The sequence below is a fragment of the Rattus norvegicus genome, chromosome 13, assembly GCF_021556685.1.
Source record: "Rattus norvegicus strain SHRSP/BbbUtx chromosome 13, alternate assembly SHRSP_T2T, whole genome shotgun sequence".
In the NCBI taxonomy this organism is placed as follows: domain Eukaryota; kingdom Metazoa; phylum Chordata; class Mammalia; order Rodentia; family Muridae; genus Rattus; species Rattus norvegicus.
The window spans coordinates 90,212,782-90,226,299 of NC_141546.1; the positions used below are offsets into that span (position 1 = coordinate 90,212,782).

The following is a 13,518-nucleotide window of genomic DNA, read 5'->3' on the forward strand; positions in this document are numbered from 1 at the left end:
TACCATGAAGAAGACAGGAGACTGGGAGGGAGAAGAGACATTCATTCCAAGGAAAGTAAAACCTAGTTTCCTTCCTTTATCCTTCCATTTTCTCAATGGATGCACACACACACACACACACACACACACACACACACACACACACACACACCCTGCAGGAGGTGGATCCCAATCTGCTCAGGGACTTACACAGATACTGTGACCTAGTGAAGTCCACATGATGGCCAATGCTGACATTGTGAGGTCAGGACCCTTCACTATCACCCCTGCCTCTATGAAATGCAGCAGGCCTCAGCTTTCCTCCTGCTAACCCTCCTAGGAACAGCTCTTACTCCTTGTTCCTATCAGACGGGGATAAAAAAAAACCAGAGGAATGAGACCTAGGGCAAACGTTGAGATGGCAGAGACATGTTATAAGAACTAGAAGCTTTTCCGCATTAGCAAATTTGCAGTATTATTTCCTCCTCCGTGCAGAAATAAGAGACCCCTTATATCTGTATGGATGCCAGGGATGAGAAGCGGTTCAACCTTGCACTGCAGATCAACAACTTCAAAGCGTCCTTGGTTGACTTCAATAAACTGGTTGAACAGACCACAGCCCAGAAAAAGGAAGAAAGAGCAGGCCTGTTTATCCCCAAAGAAGGTAAGATGGGGAGTTGGGGATTTAGCTCAGTGGTAGAGCGCTTGCCTAGCAAGCGCAAGGCCCTGGGTTTGGTCCCCAGCTCCGAAAAAACAAACAAACAAACAAAAAGGTAAGATGAATGGTTACGGAGAAGTCCATCTGGATTTGTTGATTAGGTCATCGGAGAAAGGCAGTTTAGTTTAAAACCCAAGACACTGAGTTCCTCCTCTGTCCCTGACATACTTAGCTAGATGCAAGGAAGCCTTTTGTATTTATCTGTAATACAAAGAGTTGGATTAAATAGCATTAAGGGCTTCTACTGCAGACACTGTCAGCCACTGGCCCACCTGAGACTCAGTAGAGCATAGTGGCCACATGGGAGGCCCTCTGTGTCTCTGTGTTACCCGGCTCACTAGAACTGTAATAAAATGCAGTCCACTTTGCTTGTGAAGACAATGGGAAGTAGAGAGGAGTCACCTTCCCAAGCCAAGAGTCAGAGGATTTCAGATCTTTCTGGATATTCTCCAGATCTTGGCTGAGCTCTCCATAAAGTGCTCAACAAAGCTTTAATTTCCCTCCAGTCAGCTTGTTTTACCTCTTGCTACAATTGATTCTCCCAACTCTCACCATGGTTTTGAATCCTTGATGGGGCTTCTGCTCCTCTCAGCCAAGTTTCCTACCCTAGGAGAGAGCCAGGCACAGAGCCTAGAGTTTGTTCACTCTCCCTTTTCCTCTAGCCCAGTACTTCCTGAGGCAGCCCTCCTGCCCTCCTCTCCAATACTGTCAATTTGCAGCAACAACCTCAGGAGTCTCTTTTTCCATCAGCTTTGTCCTTTGAATCTAAAAATATACGCTGGCGTCTCGTCCTTGATGCCCTTCCCTTAAGCTACCCCTCCATGTCTCTTGTTTGCTTTTCTGATAAATTTCCCCCACAGCATCTCCGCCTTTCTTCTCATTCACTGCAGGCCGGCTTCCTTCATTTTTGTTGAAAATATACTCAATACCTAATACTGTTGACAAGTTCAGTAAGTCGCCTTTCTTTTTTATCTCTTCTTTCGTCTAGACAGGATCTCACTATGTAGCCCAGGCTGGCCTGAAACTTGATATCCTCCACCGCCCGCCTGTACAGCGCTCGGACGCCAAGTGTGCACCACCAGGTCTGGCTTTGTTACCCCGTTTCCGCCCATGTGACCATTTCACTGCAGGAAGGCTGGCCTCTACGAAGCTCCTCCCTCTCCTCCTTCCCTCCCCCAGTCCTGCTCCTGTGTGTCTATGTTGACACTCTCTTCTGGTTTTGTTCGTTTCTCATTCTGCTTTTCTTTTTTCTTTCTTTCGTCCTGAGATTTGTTTGTTTGTTTTTGCCTAGTGTGTTCTTGCCCAAGTCTTATGGCATGAATGCCAGCTGCCTAGTCTCATAGCCATGTGTTTAGTATTACTTTTGAATATGTAACCATAGTTCTCTCAGATTATTATAACACCTACTGAAGTCTTCCATCCAGACTTATTCCTTCTGATATATTACTACAGAGAGTTTTTCCTCTGCCTCTGCCACGTTCCTGGTTTACTAACTCTCCTTAGAATCTATACAAGCCATCTCGGTGACCGTGAGTCACTGCCTCAACCTTCAATCCTGCCAGGCACTTTTCAACATTTCTAAATATATATGTCATAGCTTTTTTAAAAATGTTTACTTATTTACTTTGTAAACTGCAACTGTAGCAAGTGAACTACATCCTCATGCCTGAGCTGAAGTTTTCAGAAAAAAAAAAGGCAAATCTATATTAAAAATTGACTAATTAGGCACCAGTCCTGACTTAGTGCCCTCTGATCTATCACACAAACCCTTTGGGTTGTGGTAGTAGGCCACCGACTTTCACCAAATCCGAAGCTAAGAGTGTTATCAGAAAGCCCTAAGCCTGCGGCAGCAGACCTCTGCCTGCTTTGAGATTGCTTTCAATGGGTTGGAAAATGCCTTGAGACATGACCTTTCTGTTGTTGTTGTGTTGTTGTGTGACTATGAAAGCTAACCTAGTCTATATTGGAATATGTTATTCAGGGCAACTTGAATCTGTTCCCAAGCTATGCTCACTCATACATGGATCAAAAACATGTAAGAGCTCTGAGGTAAGAGCTGTGATTTACGTCCACAGTTATTAAATTGTTTCCTTTGCCATACTTTTAATGGCTAAGATGCCATTCTCCTGATTTGGATATCTCTCCAGTCCCTCTCTCATCTTTCGATTTTTCAAGAAAATAGAATGCGACCTTTTTACAAACTCCCACATTTCCCCCAAGCAGAGCCATCCTCAACACTGTTCCTGCGTTTATTGTTTGCCTCCAGGAATTTACCTGCTTTATTTAGGCTGCTGAGGTTAATACACACTCTGCGCTTGACCATTGACCTGTAAGTGTTTTGAAGGTTTTGCAAAGATAAGGCCAGCTCAGAGCCTGGTGTCGGGAGGCTCTCCTTAAACACGTGTTAAACAAAGAAGTTAGCCTTGCTTTTTCCCCAAAAGCTTGCAATCCCAGATCTGTGGTGCAAAGTTCCTGCTTCAGGAGTTTTCAGATTAGATAAAAACTAGTCTGCTAGACAAATGGCCTTCTGCGTCTCAGGGACAAGGTTTAAGAATTGAAGAGAAAGGGAAATATGTAATCCTAACTTGCACCAAGCTGCTAATACGATCCAAATATGTTTGTATTGATTAATAGATATTGGAAGATAAGAGTTAACTCTTTACAGTAGGTAAGGAGCTAAGATTGGAGAGAATGTCTGAATGGAGAGGTTTAGCCTCAAAGGGATGCTACGTAGACTACAGAGATTTGTCCTGGTTACATTATTAGATCTTACCAGTGACCTAGCCGAATTCAGATTACCCTGTGACCAAATGCTACCCCCCCCCATTCAGGTACATTCCAGATAGAACATGTGTCTTTAAAATAGCTACATAAACATCCCCCCCCAAATAGGGCTAGTAGGGTAGATAAAACATTTGCCAAGTTTTGAAACCAGGTGAATGTCATTTTTACACCAAGGCTTCTCAGCCATGACGTTCTTGACTTTTGAACTAAATAATTCTTTGTTCTGTGTGTGCAGGCAAGTGGGGCAGCCATGCACGTTGTGGGGTGGTCATCAGCATCCTTGGGCTCTAGATGTTGGCAGCACACTCATCCTTGGCTGTGACAATAATGTCTTGGACATCGCCAAATGGCTGTGTGTGTGCGTGCGTGCGTGCGTGCGTGCGTGCGTGCGTGTGTGTGTGTGTGTGTGTGTGTTGTGTGGTGTGTTGAATGGGCCTTAAGTTTAATTACACAGCTGTTGGTTACCCCCAAGGTAGTTGACCCACTATTACATCACTGGGGATACCATGCTGGTCCAGTCATTGTCGTGGTTCATAGGCTCTACAGCTGAGTAGAACGGCTAAGTACTCCTCTACCCTTAACAGCTCATATAGCATCTTCTGAGTGTGTGAGAGCCAAAGAAGGCTTCCAGGTCAGGTCCAGCTCAATTCTTCCAAGTTCTGTTTCCAAAGTGTGTGTTGTCTTCAGTAAATAGTTGTTTGTTTGTTTGTTTTGCTTGTTTAATGTTTGGGGAGACGGTTGTATTCTTCAGACCAACAACATGAAGGAGGTTTCCCATAGCAGGCACTAGAGGTTTTGTTAGATAGTGCACGTCTCTTGTGGAGAGCATTATAGCTCCTTTGAATAAACAACAAAAAATATGCATATGCACACACATATACATTTAAAATAAATTTAGAAAATAGTATCATCCTGTGGAGTTTTAAAAATCCCTAGTTCTATTTATCTCTCCTCTATTTCTCCTCCCCTCCCAATTTTAAAGCCCCTCCCATTTTCCCCACTGTTCCATTTCCAGAGCCTCCTCTTCCCCATCTATGCATCTTTCTTTCTACTTTCCTGGCTTCCTCAGATACTTCAGATTACGTACTCCAGTTCAGAGCTAGAATCTACAAATAAAAGACAACATTATGCATTTGTATTCCTGGGTGGAGTCTTTTCACTTGCTATATTTTCCAGCAACATCCATTTAACTACAACACATCTCATCATTTCATTTTTCTTTACAACTGAGTACAAGTCCATTGCACGTGCATGTATCTGTGCACATGTTCATGTATGTGTTTGCACAACATTTTCTTTATTCACTCACCAGCTGAAAGGCATTTTGGTTGTTTCTACTTCCTAGCTTTGGGGGATAGAGAGACAACAAACATGGCTGAACAAGGCACTGTAAAGTAGATTTTGAATCCTTTGGGTATAGGGCAAGGCATGGTATATCTGGGTCACATGGTGGTTTTCTTTTGTTTGTTTGTTTGTTTGTTTGTTTGTTTATACTTCCCCACATTGATTTCCATAGTGGCTTTGTCAGTTTGCAAGCCTACCAATAGCCAATGAGGTCTCCCTTTCCCCAGATCTTCACCAGCACTTGTTGCCAGTTGTTTTCTTGATCTTAGCCATTCTGACTGGAGTGAGATGAAATTTCAAAGTAGTTTTTATTTTCATTTTCAATTTTCATTTCACAGAACTTTCATTTCTGTGATTGCTACGGATGTTGAACAGTTTTTTAAAAATATTTCTTAGTAATTTTTATTTCTTTTTTTGAGAATTCTCTGTTCAGATCCATAGCCCATTTTTTTTAAATTGGGCTATTTATTTACTCGCTTCTTTGTTTTTTGAGTTCTTTGTATATTCTGAATATTAATTTTCCGTTAGATGTGTAGCTGACCAAATTCTTCCCTATTTGTGGGCCTTCTTCACTCAATTGACTGTTTCCTTTTTAGTATAGCTTTCTGGTTTTATGAAGTTACTGTTCGTCAATTGTTGGGCACAATCCTGAGTAAATTGAATTCTATTAAACAACCCCAACTCCCGCATCTGTATCTTGTAGGGTGCTGCCTGTGTTTCCTTCTAGCAGTTTCAGTATTTCAGGTTTCACATCTAGGTATTTGATCCATTTGAAGTTAGTTTTGCTAGTTTTGTAGGGTGATGTTGGCTATAAATATGTTTACTTTCATTCTTCTGGTTGGGAACATCCACTTTTCCCAGAACAACTTTATGAAGGTGCTTTCTCCCAGTATGTATCATTGACATCTTTGTAAAAGATCAGAGGGTTGTAATTATATGAACTCATGTTTGGGTCATTAATTGTATTCCATTAGTCTACACGTCTACACTGGTGCCAGAATGATACTGTTTGTATTACTATAGCTCTGTAATATTAGTTTGCACTCTGGCACGATAACCCATGCAGTACTGTTCTTTTTGTTCAGAATTGCTTTGTTTGTCCAGTTATTTGGTGCCTCCATATGATTTTAAGAGTGGGTAATTCTATCTCTGTGAAGAATGTTGTGGGGACTTTGATTGGGATTGTGTTGAATCTGTACATTTATTTTGGTAGAATGGTCATTTTCATCTGAATTCTACCAAACAATGAGCACGAGAGGTCTTTCCAACTTCTGTGTCTTCTTCAGTCTTTTTCATTTGGAAGTCTTTTACCTCATTATTAGGTTTGTGAGGCCATTACAAATGGGAGTGTTTCTGTGATCTCTTTCTTATCATGTTCATTATTGGTTATAGAGATAGGCTACTAATTTTTGTAAGTTGATTTTGTTTCCTGACACTTTTTATAAAAGATATTTTCGGGGGCTGGGGATTTAGCTCAGTGGTAGAGCGCTTACCTAGGAAGCGCAAGGCCCTGGGTTCGGTCCCCAGCTCCGAAAAAAAAAAAAAAAAAAAAAGATATTTTCTAGTAAACATTTTGCAATCACTTATGTATATTATCCACAAATAAGGACAAATAGACTACCTCTTTTCCTACTCATATCACTTTAATCTCCTTCTTTTGTCTTTATAGCTCTAGATATTACTCACTGCATTTTGCTAGTACACAGCCGGGTCTCATTCCTAATTAGTGGGATTGCTTCCAGGTTTTCCTCATTCCTAATTAGTGGAACTGCTTCTGGGTTTTCCTCCATGTGGGGTGACATTGGCTATAGGTTTGTCATATATAGCACTTTTACACTGAAGGTCCCTCCAAGACCTTTGTCATGAAAGCATGTTGGATTTTTTCAAAAAAAAAAAAAAAAAAACCTTTTCTTCATCTAAGAGAATCAGGAGACTTTTGTCAGTAAGTCCATTTATATGACTTATTGCATTTACTAGCTTAGATATGTTGAGCCATCTCTAGGATAAATCTCTCATATTAAAGAGAATAAGAAATAGTTCCTTCTAGAGTCAAATGACCTGGGGAGAAAGTAACCATGAGCTTTGGAGAAAGCTTTAGGTTATTCCAAATACTGTGTTTCAATATAACAGTTTCATGAAGGCTTATAGTTACAGAACAGGAAAACCATAAGTCAAACTACCTTTCAAATACATCAATGGAACATCAGGTAGGTGGTTAAAAGAAAGTTGAGCAATCTCTGGGCCTCAGATGTCATCTAATAACATTTTTAACTTTTGGGTAAGTGAAGGTTAGGCTCTGCTTATATACTCCAAAGGATTACTAATGCTAACAGAGATCACAACAGCTGGGAAATAAATGGCTACTTAAAAGACTAAACCTAGGCTGGAGAGATGGCTCTGTGGTTAAGAGCACTGGCTCCTCTCCCAGAAGTCCTGAGATCAATTCCCAGCAACTACTTGGTGGCTTACAACCATTTGTAACGGAATCTGATGCCCTCTTCTAGTGCATCTGAAGACAGCTACAGTGTACTCATAAACATAAAATAAATATTTTTTTATAAAAAGACTAAACCAAAGATAATTGGGCTTTGGGCTCAATTTCAACTCTCCTTTTTAATTAAAGTCATAATGAGTTGACTAGACTTCTATAATATTTAATCTAGCGCTCTCTCAACTCTCTCCCTCTCTCTCTCTCTCTCTCTCTCTCTCTCTCTCTCTCTCTCTCTCTCTCTCTCTCCTGGAAATGTTAGCTGTCAGTAAACATTGCCTATTTCCCATTTTGTGCCCAATGTCTAAGTTCTGACACACAGCTAAGCCTTGGCAAGAAATTTATTCAATATATATTTTTGTTAGTTTAACAAAATAATAGGATTTTGTCTATATGGCTTGAGGAATCCTCTCTAACTTTTTCTTGACTTGAGATTTAGTATTCTCATCCAAACACATCAAGAAACTTGGCAAAACTCAAGGTTCAAGTCAAGTGAGTGTGTGTATGTATGTCTGTGTGTGTATCTATCGGTATATGGTGTATGTCTGATGTGTATCTATGTGTCTATGTGTCGGTGTGTATATGCATGTGTGTGTGTCTACATGGTATGTGTGTTTTTCTGTGTGTGTATTTGTGTTGTGTGTCTATGTGGGTGTGTATCTGTGTGTGTCTTTGCATATGTCTGTGTGTGAGAGTTTACATAATGTCAGATCACCAATAATTGCTTTGTGCAAAGATCTAAGATAACTTGTAAGAAACACTGAACTGGTAAATGTTTTCATAGCAAGAAAAAGTGATTTCCTTAACTTTGTATTCATGCACAGAATTTCTATCATAGCTGAAACAGAAGAGTACCCTGAACACCAAAATAAATTGTTTATTCGGATTGAATACTATTCTAGCTGGGGCCTAGTTATGTTCATAAATACAAGATCTTTAAGGTACAGTGATAGTCAATCTATAAGCCAAAATGAGACTCTAGGATGGAAAGAGAATATAAAATGTGAAACTCTGTCCTTGGGATCTGATGGAAATGTTCCTTCACTTTTCCCCACTGCAGATGCAATCGATTACGATAAGTTTTACGCCTCGGTACAGCAAATCTTTGGCCCTGAAGTGAAAAATCAAGATGTGAAATGTTTTTACAGGAAGCTCTGCAACAACCCGGATGCAGCTTTCGACTGGTGTGAGGTACTTGCTTTGTGTGCACATAACTCAAAACCCTGGTCTTATTGACTTTGCTCAGAACAAGCGATTAAAAGTGTTACCCCCACCAAAGCTAAATCCGCAATGTGTACACAGAATATTACTGTGTCTACAGCCATAAAGACATAGTGATGGCCCCCAAGAAAGTGAGGAAAATGGGCAGCCATTTAGGTATATTGTCTGTATTTTTTTCAGACAGGGTCTTACTATGTAGCCCCAGTTGACCTGGCATTCATTATGTAGACCAGGCTGGTCTTGAACTCACAGAGAGTTGCCTGCTGTCAGTGCCATTGACAACAATCAGGATTTTAGGTGGCTTGGTTGGATTTGACAATGAAACATTTCTCCCCAGTACTGTCAGTGCGTGTGTGTCTTCAGAGCATTCAAATCATTGGCAGAAGTGACGAGGTCTACTTGGTCACTTCTGCCAGCTCTTGAAAATGTTTTCTGATTGGCGGATGCAAGAATTATAAACACGCAAGTAACTGAAACATCTGCCTCACTCATATCTGAATAGATCTCATAGACAAGAGATAACATGATGGTTTCAAATATTTTACTATCACATTGAACAGCATTACCAGAGTTTTTTGGCATCAAAGCCTGCCTTCTTGCAGCCCTAAAAAGCTAGGGTCAGCTACTTACCTCTCACACATTAATTAAAGAGATAAGTGATCATGGAAAACAGAGAACTGAGATTTATTCACAGTGGTCACACTGGAAAGAGTAGTAAAAGAGTCTAGTGACACCTCCCCACTCTGTCTTTGGGGACACTGATATGAAGTTTAAGTAGAAGACAAGAGGTGCTTTAAAGTAAGCAGTCATGACCACGGTATGGTCCTGCCTATCACAGATGGGTCATTGCCTAAGCCCTAGTCTGTCCTGTGAGGTTCACCTAGTCCTGAGAACACTGTGAAATCACTTCCTGGGTGGCAGGTGCCATTGACAACAATCAGGATTTTAAGTGGCTTGGTTGGATTTGACAATATAATGTTTCTTCTCAGTACTGTCAGTGCGTGTGTGTTTTCAGAACATTCAAATCATTGGCAGAAGCGATGAGGTTTACTTGGTCACTTTTGCTGGTTGGTACCAGGCCTCCCAGCTTTTCCCTTTCCCCAAATAGGGATTTCTAGGGAAATTTCTTTCTTTGTAGCCAACTGTTTCAATAGACTACTAACCAAAGGGAGGGGTGCAAAGTCTCATTAGACTGCCTCTCTTACCAAGGCAATCACAGCATCTAATGGATATGTGGAAGTGGAATTTTGATGAATGCCACACTCGGGAAAAGTTCTGTCTTATGTTTAACTACATATAGGCCATCACAAAATTGACTGTATGTTTTGCTTAAAAGAGCATATCAAGAACTCCAATAAAATAAATACAGTTTAGAAACTTGTAATACAAGATAGCCTAAATCCTGAAATTAGTACTTAGCAAAAGTTACTAATTTACCTTTAGGAAAAATTACAAACAAAAGCACTTCTGTGGCCTTTAAAGGAATATAATTCCTGTGAATATTTTACTAATATGCTAAAAACTGAACAGCTGTCCAAATTATTTTATGAGGCTAAAATAACAGAGTTGAACAAAGAAAACAAAAAGCAGATATTATTTATGAATAGAAATGCTAAAGTTTTAAATAGTGTTTATTAAACACTAAAAAATTTCCAGGTAGAAAAGTGGGGATGGTTCAGTCTTAAAACACCATGAGTAGATTCCTTCTAACTCAAGGGGGCTAACAATGCTATCATCTTAACAGAAGGCCGCAAAGGAAAGCCATGGCTGCACACACTCAGGTTTACAATCTGCTCACTGGGCACAGCAAGGCTCAATTATCGGCACACATTCTTCACCTGCTACTGAGACACACTAGAGGAGGCAAACAGCCTTGAAAGGACACGAATGGCCCGTGAACCTTCACTATTCACTGCCTTGCCCTTTTTCAGAAGAAGGTTGCTGACTCTAAATCATTAAGATTAAGTAAAATAAAAAAAAGATAGTTGATAAAAATCCAGCAGCCACCTCTTCTTTAACACACACACACACACACTCACACTCACACACACACTCATACACACTCATTCACACATATACACACGCTCACACAGACATACACACACACATACACACATATACATTACACACACAGATACACACACACTCACACACATACACACACATACACACACATACACATACACACTCACACATACACTCACACACACACAACAGTAAGAATGAAAGGGAAGTCACTGATAAGAGAGCCTGTTTATTATTATTATTATTATAAATATTGGTTTTTATTTGACATTTACTTTTTTATATCTTTTTTTATTGACTATTTTATTTATTTACATTTCAAATGTTATCCCCTTTCCAAGTTTCCCCTCTGGAAAACCCCTATTCCATCCCTCCTCCCCTTGCTTCTATGAGGGTGCTCCCCCACCACTTACCTACCCACTCCAGCCTCCCTACCCTGGCATTTCCCTACACTAGGGCATAGAGTCTTCCCAGAACCAAGGGTCTCTAGCACTTTAGTTTTCTAATAACACTCTTTATAATTGTAATTGATACTAGATTATCCTCTATTTGTGTGTTGTGTCAGCTTTGTAATTATAGAAGTATACTGGATATAATCTATTTCCCATGAGTTCTTTGCTTGTGTACTAATAGGTACTGGAAGGCTGACTATCAGAGCAAAGGAGGTTAATAATCCAATCCTTTGGGTTGAAATAGACAAGTGATCAGGAACAAGCCTCCACAGCCAAGGACACTAGCTTTCTTCCAGTCTCAGTATAGGTCTGACATTCTGTGACAATAGGACATTTATCGACTTGCTCATATGGAAGAACAGTTTACTATCTGCAGCAAACATTCTGTGTTTTTCACCTAGAGGTCAAGATAGATGGCTTTTCTTATCCCATCTTCAATATTTACATTTCAAATGTTATTCCCTTTCCCAGTTTCCCTTCCAGAAACCTGATATCCCATGCCCCCCTCCCTGCTTCAGTGAGGGCTCTCCCCAACCCACTCACCCAATCCCTTCTATCTCTCTGCCCTGACATACCCCTACACTGGGGCATGGAGCTTTGACAGGACCAAGGGCCTCTCCTCCCATTGATGCAGGACAAGAACATCCTCTGGTACATATGCAGTTAAGGCCATAGGTCCATCCCTGTGTATTATTTGGATGGTGGTGTAGTCTCTGAGAGCTCTGGAGGGCGGGGGGGGGGGGGAGGTCTGATTGGTTAATATTGTTGCTCTTCCTATGGGTTGCAAACCCCTTCGGCAAGGAGTCTGGTTTTTCCTTCCACTTTTCTTTCCTTTCCGTTTCCCTTATGCTTCTAGAACAAATGACCAGACATTTAGCAATTTAAGAGAGAAAACACAATCCTGTATTACAGTATAGTTTCCATTGACAAGGAGTCTGGGAAATGGTACTTGGCAATTCTCATGCAAAGTCTCCTAAAGCTCCTCTCTCATTTGGAGGACTCTCTGGAGAAGAATGAAGGTTCGCAGGTTGCCGACAGGATTTACACCCTCGCTGTCTTGGAAAACAAAAACAAAAACAAAAAGCAAAACCGAACCAAACCAAACAGTAGTCTTTCATTCCTGTAACTGAGTTTCAATGCCTCTTACTCCTTTTTTCTCACCCTTACACCTGTCTTCCTGAGCAAAGGTCCGACTGGGGTTGGGATACACACCCTGCTTAGATGACTTAGCAGAACCAGACAGCCGGCTACATTAGGACGTTCAAAACACTAATGGCAAAGTTTGTATCTACCCTTAATGACCATGTAACAAATCTCATAAAAGCTTCAGATAATAAAACTCACAAAGACCTTGTACACATTGGAGACCCTTCCCACAAAGTGCTTGTGAATGCCTGCAAAGCTTGGCTAGTAACAGACTAGCACACAGATTCTGTCGTGCAGCAGGTTTCCACAGTATGTCTGGTTTTTGTTTTTCTCAAGAACTGAAAACATGATTTTACCTTTGTTTTTTGCTCCATTGTTATATCAAGAGGTTTCTTGCTCTTTCCATTGTTTGCAAGTAAAAACCTGTCTTTGATGGTCAGGAGGAAAATGTTCCTTTTCTCTCTTGACCTTCTCTGAGCTGTCCAGTAGAAATATGAGCAGTGAGCAAGCATTGGGGTCTGAGTTTAAATTCCCAGGACACACTTTAAATCTACTGCTTCGAACTGCAGCAGCTCCGATGTGGCCAACCGTGTGACATTTAGAGACACTGCTATCTATAAAGCTTCCCACACAATGGGAGTTACAAAAACGGCAGGGAAATTCTCCTGTCTGAAGGTAAGTTTACAATTGCGTGTTGGACCGCATTCATAGCTATCCTTGACTGCACACAGCTACGTGCAGAGAGGTTGGCTATGCCCAGTGGATGTATGAAAATATATAATCTAGCAGAATATAGAAATGGCGAGTGATACAAATCCTACCAAGGCTCAGGGATCAAAGATGAAGGCTTCTGATTGTCAGGTTCCCCTCCCCTCTCCTTCTCTCTCCCTTTCCCCCTGCAGCTCTCCCTTCACTGAGAATGATTTAGCAGAGGCTGCACTGTTGATATTTTCATCCTGTGTTTGTGGCCAAGTTTTTAAGATGCCTTAGAATTTGGGATATGTTTGTTGTTGTTTGTTTGTTTGTTTGTTTGGTTTGGTTTGGTTTTGTTGGTAGTGGTAGTTTGATTTTGGTAGAGATTTTTACCTTGGTTAAACTGAATTTGGTGCAGTGATGCCCTGTCTCTATGGAGCCAACTATGAATTATTGTTGATGTTGCTTCAATTATAGCAAGTTGGACTCAATATGCATTGAGTGAAACTTCAGAGCGCCTTTCAGATAAGGAAAGGAAACCCAGTACCCTGAGCACAGGTGGGCTTAGGTGTGGATATATTCTCTCCAGTTGGACAGTTCAGACACACACACACACACACACACACACACACACACACACACATCAGGACATTCAGAATAAGAGTGCA

At 40.9% G+C, this 13,518-nt stretch overlaps 1 protein-coding gene across 3 annotated transcripts in view; it reads left to right on the forward strand.

The window, feature by feature from the left end:
* Positions 1–235: 235 nt before the first annotated feature.
* Positions 236–13,518, forward strand: part of Wdr64 (WD repeat domain 64) — a 116,956-nt gene continuing 103,673 nt past the window's right edge. For 2 of the 3 annotated variants that reach the window (XR_015635408.1, XM_087581689.1), the window contains exons 1-2: positions 236–643; positions 8,374–8,504. Coding sequence is in view for 2 of the 3 variants with exons in the window: in XM_087581689.1 (XP_087437815.1) it covers positions 499–643; positions 8,374–8,504 (276 nt within the window). In the remaining variant the exon portion in view is untranslated. 3 annotated transcript variants of the gene reach the window in all.